Source organism: Delphinapterus leucas, chromosome 3, assembly GCF_059928025.1.
Source record: "Delphinapterus leucas isolate spDelLeu-1000000601 "Yukka" chromosome 3, BTC_Dleu_Yukka2, whole genome shotgun sequence".
In the NCBI taxonomy this organism is placed as follows: domain Eukaryota; kingdom Metazoa; phylum Chordata; class Mammalia; order Artiodactyla; family Monodontidae; genus Delphinapterus; species Delphinapterus leucas.
Window position 1 is genome coordinate 53,612,215 of NC_143131.1, and position 23,087 is coordinate 53,635,301.

Genomic DNA, 23,087 nt, shown 5'->3' on the forward strand with positions numbered 1-23,087 from the left:
ACTGAAATGGACCAAAATTCAGGCAAATAGCACTCCTTATACATAATTTCTCATGAGACTTAAAACCATATTAAACAATGAGAATGGTGTGCATTTGTTCCTTAGTTTTTTAAAAATATGCCAGATAGTCTGCCCTCAAATGTTTCTTTAGATCCAATAAGAAAGGGTCAGGATGTGACAGTGATATTACCATTTCCTTTTACAAAAGGTTTGTGTTACATGCCAAATAGTTTTGTCCTTTGATCACTGTTAAGTAGTAAGTAGGATAAATAAATAAATAAATAGGAAGTGCCTTTGGTCAAAAGTGTTTTAATTCCTTAATAATTAGGAAATATTCTTCAAATATAAAAATCAGAATAAATGAACACCTGAGTCCTTGGTTTTATATACTGATTCATTTACTATTTTCACATCGTTTTTCTAATGTAGCTAAACAGTTTTTGTCTTCAGTTTATGTAGTGTATCTTTTCTTACCTTACTAAATATACCATCAAGAAAGTATATATTGAGTAAAAATGTTAATATCTAACAATGAAGAGATTAGTAGAAATTGGAGCAATAAAACAATATGAGTCCAAGTCTTATGAGTCCAATTCATTTATTCTTCATTTACCCTCATAAATTACTTCAGAATCACTGCTTCTACTTTCCAGACAGACTCAAGAACTTATAAGAGGAACATATTCAACAGACGTTTTTAGGGAATTCACATTCTTATGCTTTATATCTAAGCTTACATTTTTCCTTCTACTGATCAGCAGGATTATTTCCTTTACCTATTTTTGTACCATAAACTGTGATGGAAGAACATGCCAAACTGTGCTAACTTTAAATTAATATTGTGTCCTCCTTTTAAAAAGAACTAAATTATGGACAGAAAATGACTCTTCACTATGACATTTACCTTTTCTCCCTAATTTTAGGTGTTCAGACTTACCTACCTATCAATTCATTCGTAAAAGCTTAATCCTAAATTTTTGGTAATACTGCCACCAAGTGGTGGTAGTGATGCCTCATTCTTCCCAAAATAAAATTATTTTGCTTTGAGTGAAAATCATATTTGATTAATGAATTTTTCCATTCCATGTCACAAATTTAACATAATTAGTAGACCTAAAAACCTACACTGCCAGATGTCTTTTTTTAAAGCATGTTTTAAATTATTAGCAAGATACCATCTGATACTTATTAGTCCTTTTCATTCATTATTCTTTTAGGGAAAAGTACAGATATCTTCTTCCTTATTACCACTTTGCAAATTGAGAAGTAGCTCAGTGTCACATTAGTGTTTTAGGGGCTTCCCTGGTGATGCAGTGGTTGAGAGTCCGCCTGTCGATGCAGGGGACACGGGTTCATGCCCTGGTCTGGGAAGATCCCACATGCCGCGGAGCGGCTGGGCCCGTGAACCATGGCCGCTGAGCCTGCGCTCCGCAACGGGAGAAGCCACAACAGTGACAGGCCCGCGTACCGCAAAAAAAAAAAAAAAAAAAAAGTGTTTTAGCAACATTAGCTCATCGGATATAGCTAAGTTTTCCAAGCCCTCTTCTAAAAACAGTTATTTAAAATGCTATGTTCTTGTGTGAAACAAGGTTAAATTTAAAAAGCAATAATTTCACTTTGTTCAATGCAAAATTTTAGCTCTCTTTTAAAAACACTAGTTATAATACTTACTTAAATTTGACAAATTGCAAATATGGAATGACAGAATGGTATTTCTAAATTTTTAATAAAGTATATCTCAAATGTGTCATACAAGTCAATCCCTATCCCATTTTGTTTTCTCTTAACCACAGCACAAATATAACTTTAGTTGGTTACTAGCAATACTATATAGATGGTTCAAGAAACAGAATTTTTAGAATAATAATAGGACTTCTTTAAAATGATTTTAACATTTTATTGCTGTCTATACTGATCATATGTGTAATGCAAATAACGGCTTCTAGTAATTATAAAGCATTCCAGAATTACAGACCAAGACTATATACTTGAAAAACCTGCTTTACATAAACCATACAATAATATTTAGGCTTGATACAGAAATTCAGTGCCAGGAGGCAAATCCAAATAGACTGTATGTAAAACCTCTCTGAAGTTTGACATTTCCCAGAGGGAACTAGCAAGCACAATCTTAACTAATAATTAGTGAAAGAATACAACCACAAATAGTAATAAGAGCCTGAGAAAAGTATTTCTTAAAAAAATACTAACAAACAGTACTATCATGTATGTTATAATCAAGTCTAAACACAATTTTTAAATTGTGTTTTAGAAATATGCTAGGAATGTGAATTTAAAAGTTAAGCAAAATTGGTAAAATAAACTTAATTTACAAGGAAAATGCAAGTTTACATGTTAGTGTTAGACTTCTTTTTTCCAATTACCTAGTAGAGAAAACAGTTCAAGGGCTCACAGGCAAATGTAACACCTTTTTTATTTTTCACAGTTATTGCAATCAGTCAAATGTTAATTCAATTCAGAAGTATTAACTTATATGCACAAACTACACTTTTAACAGCATGACCTTTTACTTGAAAAACAAAGGATGTAATATTACTTATTTACACACTGCCCATAATACTGACAGACTTTTTTTTTAATGCTTTGTTTTCTAAAAGTTTTGTTGTTTTTAAACAAAAGTACATTTGAAGAGACTGAACCAAAACAGTGCCACCCAGGAGTCACATCTTACCGTCAGACATCAATGTCCTCATAGCGTTTCAAATAATAAGGTTTAGGATTTAACCTCATCCTAAAGTATAAAGAGCATTTAAAAAGAAAAACAAAAACCATAAAATTCAATCTAGGTATGTTTAAATATAAATCGTACTGCCATAATAAGGGAGTTTCCTTAAAAAATGAAAAACAGTAAAGAGCACAAACTTTTTAAACTTCTACTCAACACTGCATAATAAATGTGATGTAAACTTTTTGAACATTTCTTTTCCTTAGACATGTTGTTTCTCAAACAACTTTTCAAGGCCTTGTCATGAAAAGCCTTGATCACATTTATTGTTAACATAAATACACTTATTTTGGGAAAACATTTTAAAGTAATTGTAATAAGCATTTTCCATTGCATAAATAACTTCTCTGTGGTAGAGGTAGTTTTCTACTTATATCTCTACCTTTTATGTAAAACCAACCCTCGTTTCTGTGTGTAACTTACTACATTTTACCTATAGTCATTCTCACTGAAGATGCAATATTATTTTTAAAAGACACAATGCTAAGTACTTTAAATATACTGAAAAACAGAAGGACAAATTTAGAGCTCTGACCTGGGAAATAATACATTCAGGTTCAGCCCTGCAAATGGGTCTTTCATAAGTGAAGATCAACTAGAATATAACTGACTTTCACAATTTTATTATTAATTGTTCTTCAGTGTAGCACTAATCGAACATCAGGCCTAGTTAGATTACATTTCATTCTGACTCACTGGGTTTTATACAAAAGGCTTTAGGAGAGCTTTAATAAAACACTATAAAATATTAACTTTCTATAGCTTATAGTTCTTAGCATTAAACGTGTTCCGTTATACTGAACGTTAAAGTAATCCTATTACTCAAAGATGCAGTTTGAATTGTATTTCATTAAGTCACTGCCAGTTTTGCTACTAAATACTGCCAAAATCCAGTGAAAAGCCAAGTTGAAGAAGCCATGCTTCACTTGCTTCATACAGAGGTTCCATTAGGCATTCAGTTGGCTATCCTTTTTCCTTGGAAAGAATAAACTTTCACCTACTCTTTGTGACTACTTCTTTCCCAATATATGGGTCACATATAATCTGAAAAACTATTGTACGTTGAAAAAAAATGTATACCCAGTAAGTCCCTATTTAATCCAATTTAATCTGCTCCATCAGATATTTAAATTTTACTACAGTTTTTTAAAAGTGATATTGTACTGAATTCCCAAACTAAAATTCCTTTTATATATACATCGTAAATTAACTACCTTTGAGATGTATAATTTCTTACATCGTATTACGTGCAAAATAACTCATAACCACAAAACTTTAAACAACTGCTGCATTTAAAATCAGGCAACATCCAATACTCCAGCAGCCACAAGTTGCCGTGAGAGCCAGTCCAACCCTTCATACAGTCCCGTACCACTTCGAGCATCACAGCCCTGAATATACCAGCTTCGGCCACAGCACAATTTATGGAGACTAAGAAGTTCAGTGATTTCTTCTACTGACAGAGCTCCAGCAACGTCCTGAAAGATATATACACATCAGAATTTTAATCAGTCCATCAAAATTATCATGTTTGTAATTATTGTTATTTATTTACAGTTCTGTTGGTACCATTCCAACAGAAGCCTATACTAAAGTTAAAACCTAAATTCAACTTTCAGTAATTATTTTGAGATTAATGAGAAAAAATTTGAGTTTTGGTTATAATATAGATAGTCTGTAAGAAGTCTTGCAATGAAATCAATAAAGGCTGTGCCCCCTGAGTGAAAAAACTGCTGAGGTCATTATAAGGCATCAATTAAAAAAAAATTAATACATGTACATTGTAAGAAATGGCTTTTACATAGGGTTTATATAGTAAAGAGTTTATTAAACTCTCCACGGAATTCCCTGGTGGGCCAGTGGTTAGGACTCAGCACTCTCGCTCCCAGGGGCCCAGGTTCAATCCCTTAGTCAGGACACTAAGATCCTGGCGCAGGACACTAAGATGTGGCGCAGCCAAAAAATAAAAATATAAACCTCCCCAAATACCTCTGAATACCCCTTCTTCCCAGAAGCAACGATCAGCAAAAAAAAAAAAAAAAGCTCTCCAAATACCCCCTTCTTCCCAGAAGCAATCATCAGTAACAATTTCTTTCATATTTTTCAGAAAACTTCCACGCACACTCACGCAAATAAACAGGAACATACTCTCTTTTTTTGTTTTTTACTTAACACATATCTTGAAAATAAAGATATCTTTCCATTATCAGGACAAGCAGATTTTCCATATTATTTTTAACATCTGTATTGCATTCCACTGCAGGTGCAACATAATTTTCTTAACCAGTCCTATACCGAATATTTAGATTGAAGATGTGTGCTTATGTGCTATTACATATGCATACACATTCATATAAACATGTATTTTTACATACATACATTTACAAAATTATCTCTAAGATAACCTTAGGATATCTCTTTGCAGAATACATTACTAGAGATAGAATTACAGGGCAAAAGGGTATATGCACCTAAAACTTTGACAAAGTGCTGCCATATTGCCCTCCAAGAAAATGTCTCCTTTTAATAACCACACCAGCAGTGTATGCAGGTCTGAGGATTATCAAACATTTTCATCTTTAACAATATGATAAGTGGAAAATGGTATTTCACTCTGTCTTATTTGCATATCTTTAATCATAAATAAAGTGAAGTATATCAGCTCTTAATGATTTGCTTTTTTTTTTTATTAAGGGGAAATTCCCTGTCCATCCTACTCTTCCTTCTTATGACATCTAAGCCCCCCTATTGCACTAAAGAAAAGCATTCTCATCCTCCCAGAAGCTTAGTCCCAAAATCTAAGAATCTTCAGCTACTCCCCGTCCTTCATCCTCTCCATTCGGTCACCAAATTCTAACTATTCTATGTCCATAAAGTTTCTTCAGTCTGCTTCTACCCTTCCATTCCTTTAATTCAGGATCTTGTTAACTGTCACTTGAATTACTGCAGCAATTTACTGCATCTGCCTGTCTCTATTCCCTTGCCCCTGATTAATTCTACATCCTACCCCCAAAATTACAATCCTAAAACACTAATATGATCTTACCACCAACTTCTAACGGTTCTCCTTTACTCATAGAATATAACCTAAATTTCTCAGCCTGGCCCTGTCAGGCCTTTTATCACACAACCTCCTCTGTTACTCTAGAATTTCTTCATCCTCTACCTACCCCTCACATACAGATCTCCTTGGTGCTCCCTAAATATACTTTTTCCTGCCTGCAGTGTTCTTTCCTTCACAAATTAACTCAAAGTCTTATCCATAATTTCAACTCTTATAGTTTCAATTCAAATCCTACTTTTTACAAATCTTACAAAATACCACCTCTAGAACTACTCTCCAATTTTCCTTAACACTGTTAATATTACTGAAGTCACTTAGCAATTTTCTTTGTATTAAAAATATACACAACATGCTTACCTAAATACATAGGAGTTTCTAGTGAGCATCAACTACTTTATTTCCTTCTGTATATTCCAAGGTACCAAGTACAGCACCTTCCATATAGATTGTACTCAAAATACAGAGCAGAAATTTTATATCTACTGAATTATTTCCCTTGAAATCTTAACAGCTACTTATAATGTGGAATGCTAAAATAAATATTCTGAAATAAAAATGTGTTACCTGTTTGTTAGCAAAAATCAGTAGCAAAGCATCTCGGAGTTCTTTTTCTGTTAACAACTTTGCAAGTTCACTGTGTGCTTCACTAACTCTGTCTCTATGACTGCTATCAACAACAAATACAACAGCTACCAAAAAAAGAGAAAAATATTCATTTAGTCACTTGTTAAATTTCAGTAAATGCACTAAATAGTTTAATGTTCTCATTAATATATTACGGTTAGTCTACCATCATTATTTTCACAGAAAGGCTGCTTATTACAGGAACACCTAGCAATAATTAATGATATAATCTCAAACAGTTCGCCTAACTTTTCAGCTGTTGTTTCCCCCTCTGTAACAGGATTTACAATGCTTGCCTACCAAACACAGATTGTTGTGCATATGATTTAATATATTTCTCTTAATGAATGAAAATGTAGCTCTTATGATCTACCTACTGATGTTATTTCTTCGATTACTACTTGCTTTACCAAAAGATAGTGTTTTAAAAATAAATAAATCACCATCTTTATCTCTCCCAAGTATTCTCTCTAGGTGCCCGGCACAGCACTTTCCACAGATTGTACTCAAAATACACAGCAGAAACTTCATAAATATCTACTGAATTAATTCTCTTTTGAAATCTTTCCAGCTACCTTATGGTAGCTAAACATCCCAGACTTTCAACCATTCCTCATGTTCAAAATTCCATTTTGTCCCCTAAATCACTGTCTCATACTAAACTTAATATCAAGAATCCCAAAGTAAAAATTATCTAGTCTTTCTTCTAGGTGGAAAATAGGATGACATATGCAACAGGTAGCATGGACATAATAAGCTTTATGTTGGGGTATAAAAGGCAAAGTGTAGAATGGGGCCCAAGTGTGAATAAATGCTAAGTGGAATATATGTGATATAACACAGTTTGGTCAAAAGCAAACCACTGTAGTTTCTTCTGCAGATAACTAATTGTGAATAGAAATGAAGGAGTGGAGCTATTGAGAGATTATAATGGGATAACTGTTGAGTTGAATTTAATTGAATAGAGCAAGAGAACTATATACCACAAATTCAACCCTATAACACAATATTGCCAGTGATCATGCTCATATGAACACTAATAATATACTTTAACTGTTAAGAGCAGCAAGAGGAAAGTACCCTTAATTACCCTACATATATAAGATAAATTTGGTCTTTATGCTAAATTATGGTTTTTCATGAAATAAACCAGAGTACATAACCCAGTCTATCCACCTTAATTTTCTTAATAATGTGGAGCTTGCTACCAATATTTAAAGGTATAGTCACGTTTTTAATCAATGCTAAAATATCAGTTTTATTAGCTAAATCAATGAATTGAAAACTGAACTGGCATCCTAAAAATTTGAAAAATTAAGATGTAATTTTTACACTCTTACCTTGGGTATTGAGGTAATAATGTTTCCACAATGGTCTTAATTTATGTTTTCCACCTACATCCCAAATGGTGAACTTTAGATTTTTATATTCTACAGTTTCCACATTAAAACCTGTTTTTAAAAAAACTTACTTTAATACTGAACTTACATTTACACACCAAACACAGGCAACCCTGTTTATAACTGTGACTTACAAATTATCTACATACAGCACTATCTACTGCTCCGCAACCAACTCCGCTCGTGACAAACATGCGTGGGGAAATGTATACCGTTAACCAGGGTTAGCCCTCTAATCCACCAGAGTCCTTAAGACCTTGACACCCGAGTACCAGATCTGCATCACTACCCTAATCCTCAGCAGGGTTATCAATCCTTTATTCCTTCCAACTGTCCCACCAATATTCTGTTCCTTCTTGCTATCCTCCCCATCCACATTTCAATCCCACAGCCACTGAATCTTGCATTTTTTCTCTGAAATGCTGGTGTCTTAGAGCCAATCTCCATACCAGATTGACATAAAATAAGTCCCAAAGAACTCAGCTGTAAGCTAGAGTTTGTCTGTAAAATGTCCATTAAGGTAAAAGCAATACTTATACTTACCAATTGTTGGAATAGGCTGCATGAACTCATCCTGTTTTAATTTAAACAAAATAGTAGTTTTTCCAGCACCATCTAATCCTAACGTAACAACTCGAATTTCCATTTTGGGTCCAATGTGAACTCTATTGTCCTATAATTTTTTAAAAAATTAATCTTTTTATTTTGATATGGAGTTAAAAGTATTAGTACTTACACTTTTATTTATAAAATACCTTTGTTAATTATTGTGTCTCCTACTCATTCCTTAATCCATTAAAATCAAAGTTATAGTCCCCTATTAAAATACCCTTATTCTGATCTTTAGAAAGAGGAAATCAATCCTCATTGCTTTGCTAAATCTTAGCTTAGTAAAACTTACTACTTACTTTGTTTTTATATAAGTTAAAAAAAATACACATACCCACTTATTTTTCCCAGATTTTCTAACTCAACTGAATCTTCTTTAAATAAGATTTTTCATTCTGTGTTAAATGTATTAATTAAAAATGAAAAGTGATACTCACTTCCCATAAATATCCACTGTTAACAATTTCACATATATCCCTCAAGATATCTTCCTGTGTAGACATTGGTTGACATACACAAAGCAGATATACTTAAAAAAAAAAATACACACTGCAACTACTTTTTGCACTCAACAGTACATTATGGAATCCTTTCATTTCAAAACATATAGATAGACCTACCTTTTTCTTTTAATTGCTTTATTATATTCCATGTACCACTATTTAACCAATCACCAACTGAGAGATATTAGGTCATCTCTGATTTTTTGATATTACAAATAATGCTGCAATGAACATACTTGTATATATTGCTAGCTGCATGACCTCTCTGCCTGACTTCTCCCATCTGTAAAATGGGGATTAAAAATTGTACCAAACTTACATAGGATTTTTGCAAGGATTAGTTTTTTAAAAGACATGTAATCTGAACTAATGGAGTTAGAGGAGGAAAAAGAAAAAAGAATGAAGAAAAGTGAAAAGACCCTAAGAGACATATGGGAATGGGAGTCCCAGAGGAGGATACAGAAATAAAGGGGCAAAGAGATCTTACTTGAAGATACAATGGCTGAAAACTTCCCAATCTGAGGAAAGAAATGGACATAAAAATTCTAGAAGCTCAATTCCAACTCAGATTAAGTCCAAAGAGACCCACACTGAGACACATTATAATCCAACTGTCAAAAGTCAAAAACAGGATAATCTTGAAAGCAGCAAGAGAAAAGTGACTCATCACATAAATTTGATTATTAACAAATTTCTCAGCAGAAACACTGCAGGCCAGAAAGAGTGGGATGATACACTCAAAGTGCTGAAAGAAAAAAACTGTCAACCAAGAATGCTATATATGGCAAAACTGTCCTTCGAAATGAAGGAAAAATCAAGACTTTCCCAGAAAAACAAAATCTGAGGGAGTCATTACCACTAGACCTGCTCTATAAGAAATGCTAAAGGAGTCCTTCAAGTTGAAATGAAAGGATGCTAGACAGCAACATGAAACCATATGAAAATCTAAAATGATAACAATAACTACATGGAAAAATAGTAACCTGTATTATAATTTGGGTACATAAATTTAATTCTTCACAGAATTGAAATAACAAACACATGAAAAAAGACTATAAGCCTGTGCTAATAGGTGTACAATAAAAATGTAATTTGTGACATCAATAACATAAAGTACAGGGGGATGGAGCTGTGAAAGAATAGGGTTTTCGTATGCAATTGAAGTTAAACTATCAGTTTAAAATAGAATGTTATAACTAAGATGTTTTATGTAATTGCAATGGTAACCACACACAAAAAAAAATCCACAGAATATACACCAAAGGAAAAGAGAAGGGAATCAAATATGACACTATAAAAAAATCAATAAAACACAAAAGAAGGCAATGAAAGAGGAAAGGTGAAACAAAAAAACTATCAAGTTATGTAGAAAACAATGAACAAAATGACAACAGCATTTACCTATCAATAATTACTTTAAACAGACTTAACTCTCCACTCAGAAGACACAGCTTGACTGAATGCGTGAAAAACCAAGATCCAAAAATATGCTATCTACAAGAGACTCACTTTATAGCTAAGAAAATACATAGTCTGAAAGTGAAAGGATGGAAAGAGATGCAAATCTTTGAGATGCAAATCATACCCAAAAGAGAGCAGGGGTGGCTATCCTAATATCAGACAAAATAGATTTTAAGTCAGAAACTGTTATAAGAGACAAAGAAGTTCATTATGTAATGATAAAAGGGCAAATATAGAAAGAATATATAACAATTATAAATACTTGGATTATAAATAAATGAATTAAAGCCCTAAACATAAGAACCAAAGCTATAAAACTCCTAGAAGAAAACACAGAAGAAAGGCTCCATAACATTGGATTTGGCAATGATTTCCTGGATATGACATCAAAAGCACAATCAACAAGAGCAAAAATAAACAAATGGGACTAGATCAACCTTAAAAATTTTTGTGAATAAAAGGACACAATCAGTAGAGTGAAGAAGCAAACTACAGAATGGGAGAAGATACTTGCAAATCATGTATCTGATAACAGATTCATATCCAGAATACAAAAAGAACTCCTACAACTCAACAACAAAAAAATCAAATAACTCAATAGAAAAACAGGCAAACGACTTGTATAAAATTCTCCAAAGAACTGGCCAAGAGGCATATGAAAATGATACGCAACATCACTATCATCAGAGAAATGCAAATCAAAACCACAGTGAGATATCACCTTACACCAATTAGGATGGCTACTAGTGTAAGCCATCCTGTTTTACTATCAAAAAAAACTCCCCAGAACAAACAGAAAATAACAAGTGTTGGTGAAAATGTGGAGAAATTGGAACCCTCATGCACTTTTGGTGGGATTTACATAATATGATGCAACCACTATGGAAAACAGTATAGCATTTCCTCAGAAAATTAAAAATAGAACTACCATATGATCCAGTAGTCCCAGTTCTGGGAATTTATCCAAAAGAATTGAAAGAAAAGCCTCAAAGAGATATCTGTACACCCATGTTCATAGCAGCACTATTCACAATAGCTAAGAAGTGAAGTAACCCAAATATCCATCGATAGATGAATGGATACACAAAATGTGGTATATACAAACAATGGAATATTATTTAGACAAAATAGAAGGAAATTGTGTCACATGCTACAACATGGGTGAACTTTAAGGACATAATGCTAAGTGAAATAAGCCAGTCACAAAAAGACAAATACTATATGATTCCACTTGCATGATAAATTTAGAGTAGTCAAATACAAAGAAATAGAAAGTAGAGTGGTGGTTACCAGGAGCTAGTGAGAAGGGGGGAATAGGGGAGTCATTGTTTATAAGGTATAGTTTCAGTTTTTCAAGATGAAAAATTTCTGGAAATGTTTCACACAATGTGAACATACTTAACAATACTGAACTAAACACTTAAAAAATGGTTAAGATGCTAAATTTTATATTACGTGTTTTTCACCATAATAAAAAAATGTATATCCTCACAATAAAGTACCTTGCAGCTGTAAAAGGGAACAGAAAATGTCACTATATACTGCTATGGATGTACACTTCAGTGAAAAGTACAAGCTGGAGAAGTGGGTACAGTATTCTACCTTTAAATATGGGGAGTGTGGGGCTTCCCTGGTGGCGCAGTTGTTGAGAGTCCGCCTGCTGATGCAGGGGACACGGGTTCGTGCCCCGGTCCGGGGGGATCCCACATGCCGCGGAGCGGCTAGGCCCGTGAGCCATGGCCGCTGAGCCTGCGCGTCTGGAGCCTGTGCTCCGCAATGGGAGAGGCCACAACAGTGAGAGGCCCGCTTACCGCAAAAAAAAAAAAAAAAAAAAGGGGAGTGTGCATGCAAATATATTTCTCTATTTTTTTTAAATGACGAATAAAAACTAAGAAAAATTCTTAATGGTTTTCTATGGAGAAGGGAAGAAAAGGGTGGCAGGGTCAGGAATATAAATTAGACTTCTCTGAATGAACCTTGCTTTGTAGATTTGATTCTGGACCATGTGAATGTTTCACATAATTATAAAACGAGATTAAAAAAGTTTTAAAAGCCACTCCCTAGGACTTCCCTGGTGGGGCAGTGGTTAGGAATCCTCCTGCCAATGCAGGGGACACAGGTTAGAGCCCTGGTCCGGGAAGATCCCACATGCCATGGAGCAACTAAGCCTGGGCGCCACAACTACTGAACCTGCGCTCTAGAGCCCGCTAGCCACAACTACTGAAGCCCACGCGCCTAGAGCCCATGCTCTGAAACAAGAGAAGACACTGCAGTGAAAAGCCCGCGCACCACAACAAAGAGTAGCCCCCGCTCGCTGCAACTAGAAAAAGCCTGCGCACAGTAACCAAGACCCAACGCAGCCAAAAATAAATAAATTTAAAAAAAAAAAAGCCACTCTCTAAAAATAGAGAGCAAAATGGAATACATGTACCTTTTTAAATTAGGGGGAATCCACTTGAAAAGAGACCAAAATATATCAACCAAATGCCAAATACACACCTTGCTGGATTTTGTCTCAAACCTAAAAAAATTTTTTTTAACAATCTGGGAAATCTAATAGATATTATTAGAGAGTATGATTTAGGACATGATCCATTTCTAATTTTGTTGTGTTTTGAAAAAGAGAACAGAACCCGTGTTTTAGAAACATGTGAAAATATTACATAGATGAAATGATATATTAAGATGAAATATATTGGGATTTGTTTCAAAATAACCTGGGAGACCGTAGGTAGAAAGAGACTAGGGGAAAGGGTAAATGAAATAAAAAGTTTTTAATTGTTCAAGTAGGTGATAATACAGGGAGACTCATTATACCACCTTCTATTTTCCACTGATACAGTAATTTTTTTTTCCCTAATTCTGTGGTTCATTAATTTCTTTGTTGTCTCTTAGTTGATTATCATGGAATGTAAAACAATTATGATTTATTCAAAAACACACCTAAAAACAAAGTATAGAGTATATTACCTTTGTAAAAGTGACAGGGATGCTGGCATCTAACTGAATGTGATCTGCAACCTCTGTAAACTGCTGCTGCTGCTTTTGCAATGTTTCCAGTAACCTTGTAATTTCTTGTTTTGCTAAGACAACTCTACAATCATCCTAGAAAAGAGAAGATGATATTTCTTATAAACTTTTTAAAGAAACAACAAAAACAGAGATATCACTAAAACTCAAGAAAAGCTCATTTAACATTACAGTATTGAAAGTTAACTTATGTATAAATTTGACTAAGTTAACAATAATCAGGCATTAATAAATAATTTAAGAGCCCATCAATAGAAGAATAGATAAATAAAGTATGGTATATTCACAAATACAACACAACCAAAATGCATGGTTGAATGAACTACAGGTTCATTCAGGTAAGAATGAACTACAATTACATGTGATGATATGAATATCACAAACATATGGTAAGGGAAGAAATGACATGAAGAGTTTGTACTGCATGATTCCCACTTTCATTAATTACCAAAACAGGCCAAAACAAGGTATATATTAGAAATCAGGATAGTGGTTTATCCTTAGGAGGAAAGGCGTGTAGTTACTAGAAGAGAGTCTGAGGGGCTTCTGGGGTTGGTAATGTTCTGTTACTTGATCTGGATGCTCGTTACACAGTAATGTCCAGTCTGAAAATTCAGCAAGCTGAACACTTATGCACATACTTCTGTATATATATATTGTACTCCTATAAAAAGTTTTTTAAATAATTTAAGATATACATGTATTGGTTTAAAAAAAAAAGACTAAAGGTCAAACTGTGATATCTCCCTCTCACTTTAGATTCCCAGGCCCTCTCCTCAAAGTTAAGCACTTTTCAGTTTCTCAAATATTATTCCAGAGATATTCTATACATATACCAATGTATTCTTCATAAGACAGAGATCTCCCAACAATATTTAAGCTCCATGAGAGAAGTGGTGTTGTCAGTTTTTGCTCACAGTTGCATATTCAAATTAGGTGATAGCAATTTGGTTGTTCCAACTGCCAGAACAAAAACTTTGAGTCATTCTTGCCTTCTCCTCCCTTATTCCCACATACAATTTGTCAACAAATCCTACTGGATATCCAAAATTTGGGTACTTCTAGCCCTCACGATCCAAGTTACTATCCTCTCTCACTTGAATTCTACAACAGTCTTCTAACCATTGAGCTCCTTCCTTCCATCTTTGCCCTCCTTCAATCTGTTTTTTACACATCAGCCAGATCCTTTTAAGTAAGATCAAATCATTCTTGTGCTCAAAACCCCACAATGGTTTCCCCAACTCAATCAGTAAAAACTGAAGTCCTTCCAATGGCCCACAAGGCCCTCCTTACATATAATTCCCTATTATCTCTAATTTCAGCTCCTATTACTCTCTCCATCGCTTACTCTATTCCAGCAACAGTGCCCTCTTTTGCTGTTCCTCAAATACACCAGGCATGTCACCCTAGGGTTTGTGCTCTAACCAGTTCCTCAGCTGAAATCTTCTTCATTAAGGTGTGAGCCAGTTCCCTTCACCTTCTTCCCCTTTGAGTCTCTGTTCAAATCTCACCTTCTCTCAGTGATGCTTACCCTATTTAAAAATACAATCTGCTGTACCCTCACACTTTTTCCTTTTCCCTTAGCTCTTATCACTTTTTAACATACTATATAATTTACTTATTAGATATGGTTATGACTTATTGTCTGCCTTCTCCTTGTTAGGATGCTAATTCCACAAGATTATGGCTTTTTGCTTGCTTTGTTTACTGACATATTCCATGTACCTAGAATATACATGGCACATAGTAGGCACACAACAAATATTTGCCTAATAAACAAATCCTAACCATTCAGTATTATGCCTTGAACTTAGATGATGCATCAATTTTTTCTGGAGGGGAGGGATGATTTTGTTCTCAAAATTGGTAATATATATGTGATGTTCCATCCATTCCTCTGTTCAGTTATCTCTGTGGCAGGAACTTTTAAGAATATTGATTGAGATTAGGGTTCTCTGTCTATAAATCAGAACAAAACGAATAGGTCCATATGAAGAATGAATCTAAGACCCCAATTTCATCTGCATTAACACAGTGAGATAATACCATGTCATTAACAATTATCAGTCACTTTGACAAAATGCTTCAGAAACTCTAAAATACTTCTAAATACTTCAGTTAACTATGAGCTTTCTTTTTAATAAAATAAATATAAAAATACTTTGAAGTATTCACTTAAGTATGATTTAGGACATGATCCATTTCTAATTTTGCTGTGTAGCTTGAGCTGAACAAGTATTTATTAGGCTCTTTGGATCTCTAAATTCTTTGTATCTGGATAGATACATCCAGAAGGACAAATGTGCATATTGTATCATTAGGTTCAAATCAGGAGATAAAAACCACAATAGTCATATGAATAGAAAAAAATTAATATGAAGAACTGTTAACTAGGTGTAGTTATTAAGTAGGCAACTGAAAGGGTAAAAAGAACTCTGAGGTATCATGGAGCAAACAACTGTAAGAAACAGCTACCACCCTTAGGGCTGGGAGAATAAAGGAGAGGTGCTAGAATTATTAAAACTTAAAAACTTATAGGAGGGATCTCATGGAGCTGAAATTCGGATCTCTAAGGAAAGTGGTCTCGTAGTATGAGCAGTGTCATTCACAGTAACCCCAAGCAAATGGGAACGCACAGGAAACCACCTCCACCTTTCAGCTTCCTTCTACTGTCCCCTATTGGCAGAGCCTAAAATCGCGTGGAGGCAGCTGGCAGGGCTGGTATGTGGTTGCAGAGTTCCAGTATCAGCATCACAAAGCAGAGGATAGAACAGGACTGGAGCTCAAAGACAACTTAATAAATGGCATAAACATCAATTATTACAATTCGATGTGATAAGGACTAAAGGACTCAAGACTGATGTGGTTACAGCCTGGCCACATTCATTTAAGTCTAATCAGATATTTAAGAGAAAAAGCTCTACAACAGTAAAAAGTTTAGCTCTATGATGATTTGATATCAACACAATCATTAGCAATATAGCAAAAGATGAGTGACTGAAGCTTATCAGGAATTCCTAGGACAATAGCCTTAAATTGCACATTCATGAAGGCAGATCCAAAACAGTAATGAGTAAGACTGGCATTTTTGTTAGAATAACCTTAAATCTATTTTAAAAGCACATCATCTGCAAACTGGGTAACAAATTGCTTATGATACGTCAACCATGAAAAAACACGGGTTTTCTGTGACATCAAAGTTAAGAACCAATAAATTAGAGCAGAGATAGGGAGTACGTGCTAGCGAGGCACCCCACCTCCACCACCAAAAACAAAAACAAAAAGAGCAAGGAAGAGTAAGTAGCTTCAAAGAACAGCAAACGTTTGAAGAAGGATTTCCAATATCAGAAAAGGGAGACATAAGCCCATCAAGCAGAAAGAATAGTATATGCTTGGCAAAGAAGGGTTAAAGGGCTTGGGATGACTGAAGAATGACAGGAAGTTAGAGAGGTTCTAGAACCTATGGTTTTATGGTGGGGAAGACACATGAAAGAGAGGACATTGATGTGGTTGAGTGGAGCAATTTGAGGTTAGAGACCATGTCCTAAGCACAATGTTAATGCCCACAGTAACACAGAGTAATAATATAAAAATATTAAATTAATAAAATAGACTAGTGTGTACCTCTGGTAATGATATACTTAAGCTTACAAATCCTCCTTCTTAAACTATGTCCTAATCATGTTTAAACCACATACCTGTTGCAAAGTCTTTTCACAATGGAGACAGGCTGTTGAAACCTGGGATAACAAAATAGTCATATCTTCTTGCTGCTGTCTGAGCCAAATCAGTTTTTCTCGAACATGAGCATCAACAACACTTAGAGCCATTTCTTCTTGACGACACAGAGTTTCATGTAGATCAGAAAAATAAGCTCGGACACATGACCGGGCATTCTCCGCAGTACCTGGTACCTAAGGCAATAAAAATAAGTTTTAAACAACTGTAACCTTAACGAAGATTTTATATGTGAAATAATGAAAATTTAAATACAATCTATATCCTTAAAATCCCAAAATGTTTATCTCCACACTAAATTTTTCCCCTTAACCACAGCCTTTGGATATCCAACTGTTTAAATGACATTTCAAGCAACAAGGAATACCTAATCTCCAGTCTCTCCCAACCCTGAACCTAGTTTCCTCCATCTCAATAAATGGCAACTCCATCTTCCAGGTTATTCAAGTTAAAAAAATTGGAGTCACCCTTAACACTTCTCTTTCGTATCTCACAACTAGTTTCTCAACAAATTCTGCTGACTTCAAAATATATCTAGAATCTGATCATGCCTCACCACCTTCACCTCTGCCAACCTGATTGAAGCCATTATCATCTCTCACCTGATTATTATAATAGCCTCCTAATTGGGCTCACTAGATTTACCTCTGCTGCCTATAATGTATTCTCCACCCAGAAGCCAGACTGATCCTTTTTAAATGTTAAGTCAGAATGATAATTATTCTTTTGCTCAAAACTCTCCAGTGGCTTCCCACTCAGAGTAAATGCCAAAGTCCTTTATAGGGGATGTTCAACGACAGACTTCCTGGGAAAGAGACATCTGAGCTAAGACCTGAAAGAGGTAAGAGAGGGAACCATGTGAATAGCTTCAAGGGCATTCCTGGAAGAAGGTAAAGCAAGTGCCTTTAAGAACCTTTCTGACCTCAACTCCTGCTATGCTCCCCATCAATCATTCTAATTTATCTAACTCAACCTCCTCAAAGTTTCTTAAGCACACGAGGCACACTCCAACTTCAGGGCCTCTGTACTTGCTCTTCTCTCTGCCTAGAATGCTCTTCCCCCAAATATTAGCATGGTTCCCTTTCTCATCTCCTTTAGGTCTCTGCTTAATGCCCCTTCTCAGGGAGCCTGTCCTCAAACACCCCATATAAAAGTGCATTCCCCCTTTCCCTTATTTTTCTCCAAAGTATCTAATAACATACTTCTGTATTTTACTTATGTACTGTCTCTCTCCCCACATTAGAATGTAAACTTTGCAAAAGCAGGTATTTTTGACTTCAACAGTGTCTAGCACTTTGGATGTGTTCAATAAATATTTGCTGAGGGAATAAATAAAATATTTCCACTGTAGCACAAAAATGTCCAATAGAATTTTATGTGATGATAGACATATTCTATATCTGTGCTGACTAATATGGTAGCCACCAGCTACATGCACGTAAAATGTACTTGAAATGTAGCTAGTGAGACTGAGGAAGTAAATTCTGTATTTTCTTGAACTGTTAAATAATTTAAACTTAAATAGCCACATGAGGCTAATGGCTACTATATTTGACAGAGAGCAGTTCTAGCATTATTCCCCAATGACTTAGCTTAACTTTGTTTCTTTACAAAAGAAAAACACTACATTGTGTCTGTCCCTGTACTTTATATTCCCATCTGAAAATATCCCTTTCTCCTCTATAATTCAATTTTAAAATGCAATTACCACTACCACCTAAGTTCCTTCCTTCTCTCCTAGCCAAACTTCTTAAAAGTTAGACACACTTCCTAACACCCACTGACTCTTCATTTTACCGAAGGGTATCTCCTTTTATCTCACAGAAATAACAAATTCAACATCCAAATTAAACTTATCACCTTGGTCCCATTATCCCCTCCCAAATTCTTCTTCCCTCCCCACTAGAGCACAATATCACCATCCACCAGGTTGGGCAAGGTAGAAATCTAGGCATTATACCTGCAAAGTACCTATCCAATCAATATTATCAATGAATCACTAATATTATCAGTAAATCACTATTCTACTTCTTTAAAATCTCAAATCCATGTACTCCTCTCCATTCTCACTACTCTAGTATTATGGGCCATAAACATTTCTCAAGTAGATAATTTCAGCAACCTCACAATAGGTCTCCTTGCTTCCAATCTTGTTGCTCCTCCATTTTTTATATTAAAGAGCAACCTTTCTTAATGCAAACCTGATTATGTTATTCCTACGCCAATTCTTCAACAGCTCATCACTGCCTGTAAGATAAAGTCCAAACTCTTTAACAGGTCTAACAAGATGCTGCAGGATTTGGCCCTTAACTCTCCAACATCTTTTCTTGCCACGCCCCACCCCAATACTCAAAGCTTCAACCATAGTGAACTTAGTTAAGTTTCTACAATATGTCCAGTTCTCACTTCCATGTATTTTAACATATGCTTCCCTCTCTGGAACAACTCACTCCCCACCCCACTCTTCTCCCTGACTAAATTCCTTCAAATCTCAGTTTAGACATCACATCTTCTAGAAAGCCTTCTACAACTTACCCAAGTTATTGCTGTTTTTATGCACACTGCCAGGGCATCCTGTACTTCCCCCACAAAGTAACAGTTACCACACTTGAAACTGGCTCTCTTCCATGATGGATTATAAATTTCCATAAAGACAAAGACTTTTTAAAAAACTTATTTCCAGTGACCAGTGCAGTACTGGCACAATATAATTGCTCAATAAATCCTACAAGGTGAAAAAGTGACAAGGAAAAGGGTGAGGAAGAAAAAAACCCATACATGTTCTGTGTGGGCCATTCCAATTCCATCTTCCACTATTTGTTCTCCTCCTTCAATGTGCTGAACGATTCCAACTAATTTTCTGGAATAATCTGAGATTTCCTCAGTGAAGGTCCGTATGCAATGAGCCATATCTAAAATTGATGCTCGGATCTGGTTAGCTTCTGGTTCCAATACTGAATGCTATAAGATGCAACATAATTATAGAAAAGAACTCACAGTATTGACTAATGATATAAAATTCTACTTAAATGGCTCCTATTAATAAAAAACCATCAGCCGCAAGAGGCTTTTATAACACATTTACAAAAAACACAGCATAAGAAATACTAATTTGCCTTCGCCCCAAAACTATTTACCTTTCAAAGAAATAATTTAAAATTAGGAAGTCAATTTATTGCTAAACAAGAATCCAAGAAACCCTCTCTAAAATTTTACCACAAGCATTAGTTCATCAACAGACATAATTATTATCAAAATAATCCAGTGCATTACAAAAACAGGCACACAAAGAAAAGAACTTTTGTTTCATGCTGCAAAGCCATTTTTCAATGAAGAAAGAATCATGAGGACTCTGAAATTTTTGTTATAATATTCAGAAAATAAATCTCTCATTTCTTTTCATGCTACCAAGCTCAACTCATTCATCATTTAGCTCTTCTTTGATCTCTACTCTTAGCATAAAAAACCAAGTCAGTGAAAATAAATGGTGGGCTGGTAAACTAGGTAGAGTCATCCAGTTTAACTATATTCATACCTTGTGACCTTGGTGTTTCCCATATTCTTTGCAGACACAGCACATGAGTGGGCTAGTTTGACAGCCATCTTCCAAGCAAACAAACTCAATGGCATGCACCTGATGCTGAGAGCACATGGTTTTCTCATGAGGTTTATCAGCTAGAGGCACTCTCCTGTGCTTTGCTAATGTCTTTGTTGAATGGGTAACTTGGGAACACTCTGAGCACAAGTGAGTTGCACATACAGTGCAATATACAGATGCAACGTGCGCTTCATCTTCATCACAACGAATGATGCTCTGATGAACAAAAAAGTAACGTATTAAAACTGAACCCCTTTACCAAACAGAAACTGACTCACAGACATGGAAAACAAACTTATGGTTACCAAAGGGGATAGATAGCAAGGGAGGGGGAGGAGAAATAAATTAGGAGTTTGGGATTAACAAATACACACTACTATATATAAAACAGGTAAACAACAAGGACCTACTGTACAGCACAGGGAACTATACTCAATATCTTGTAATACCTATAAAGGAAAAGAATCTGAAAAAGAATATATGTATCATGTATATGAATATATGTATCATGGTTCAGGTGTACAGCAACTGAATCATGTTGCTGTACACTTGAAACCAACATAGCATTGTAAATTAACTATACTTCAATTAAAAAATTTTTTTAAAACTGAACCCCAATCATCATAACATGCCAAATTTTGAGAGATTGGTTCAAGATGGTGGAGTAGAAGGACATGCGCTCACTCCCTCCTGTGAGAGCACCGGAATCAAAACTAACTGCTAAACAATCATGGACAGGAAGACACTGGAACTCACCAGAGAACATACCCCACATCCAAAGACAAAGGAGAAACTGCAATGAGACAGTAGGAGGGGCGCAATCACAATAAAATCAAATCCCATAACCACTAGGTGAGCAAATCACAAACTGGAGAACACTTATACCACAGAAGTCCACCCACTGGAGTGAAGGTTTTCAGCCCCACGTCAGGCTTCCCAACCTGGGGGGCTGGAAATAGGAAAAGTAATCCCCAGAGAACTGGACTTTGAAGGACAGCAGGATTTGACTGCAAGACTTAGACAGGACTGGGGGAAACAGAGGCTCTACTCTTGGAGGGCACACACAAAGTAGTCTGTGCACCAGGACCCAGGGGGAAGGAGCAGTGACCCCACAGGAGACTGAACCAGACCTACCTGCTAGTGTTGGAGGGTCTCCTGCAGAGGCAGGAGGCAGCTAAGGCTCACCTTCAGGACACTGGCAGCAGAAGTTCTGGGAAGTTCTCATTGGCACAAGCCCTCCCAGAATCCGCCATTAGCCCCACCAAAGAGCCTGCAAGCTCCAGTGCTGGGTCGCCTCAGGCCAAACAACCAACAGGGAGGGAACACAGCCCCACCCAGCAGCAGACAAGCAGATTAAAGTTTTACTGAGCTCTGCCCACCAGAGTAACACCAAGCTCTACCCACCACCAGTCCCTCCCATCAGGAAGCTTGCACAAGCCTCTTAGATAGCCTCATCCACCAGAGGGAAGACAGCAGAAGCAAGAAGAACTACAATCCTGCAGGCTGTGAAACAAAAACCACATTCACAGAAAGATAGACAAGATGAAAAGGCAGAGGGTTATGTACCAGATGAAGGAACAAGATAAAACCCCAGAAAAAGAACTAAATGAAGGGGAGATAGGCAACCTTCCAGAAAAAGAATTCAGAATAGTGATAGTGAAGAAGATCCAGGACCTCAGGGAAAAAAAAATGGAGGCAAAGATCAAGAAGATGCAAGAAATGTTTAACAAAGACCTAGAAGAATTAAAGAACAAACAAACAGAGATGAACAATACAATAACTGAAATGAAAAATACACTAGAAGGAATCAACAGCAGAATAACTAAGGCAGAAGAACAGTTAAGTGACCTGGAAGAGAAAATGGTGGAAATCACTGCTGCAGAACAGAATAAAGAAAAAAGAATGAAAAGAAATGAAGACAGCCTAAGAGACCGCTGGGACAACATTAAATGCACCAACATTCACATTATAGGGGTTCCAGAAGGAGAACAGAGAGAGAGAGGACCTGAGAAAATATCTGAAGAGATTATAGTTGAAAACTTCCCTAACATGGGAAAGGAAATAGCCACCCAAGTCCAGGAAGCGCAAGGAGTCCCAGGCAGGATAAACCGAAGGAAAAACACACCCAGACACAGAGTAATCAAATTGACAAAAATTAAAGACAAAGAGAAATTATTAAAAGCAACAAGGGAAAAACAAAAAATAACATATAAGGGAACTCGTCATAAGGTTAACCACTGATTTATCAGCAGAAACACAGCAAACCAGAAGGGAGTGGTACAATATATTTGAAGTGATGAAAGGAAGGAAGCTG

At 35.7% G+C, this 23,087-nt stretch overlaps 1 protein-coding gene across 1 annotated transcript in view; it reads right to left on the reverse strand.

Moving 5' to 3' along the window:
- Nucleotides 1-2,416: 2,416 nt before the first annotated feature.
- The window catches only part of TRIM23 (tripartite motif containing 23), a 38,279-nt gene continuing 17,608 nt past the window's right edge, over nt 2,417-23,087 (reverse strand). The window contains exons 4-11 of the mRNA XM_022596433.2: nt 20,711-20,989; nt 19,954-20,136; nt 17,136-17,351; nt 13,378-13,512; nt 8,378-8,507; nt 7,775-7,885; nt 6,375-6,499; nt 2,417-4,224 (exon numbers count right to left, since the gene is read on the reverse strand). Coding sequence (XP_022452141.1) covers nt 4,045-4,224; nt 6,375-6,499; nt 7,775-7,885; nt 8,378-8,507; nt 13,378-13,512; nt 17,136-17,351; nt 19,954-20,136; nt 20,711-20,989 — 1,359 coding nt within the window. The 3' untranslated portion in view covers nt 2,417-4,044. The remainder of the gene's footprint in view (nt 4,225-6,374; nt 6,500-7,774; nt 7,886-8,377; nt 8,508-13,377; nt 13,513-17,135; nt 17,352-19,953; nt 20,137-20,710; nt 20,990-23,087) is intronic.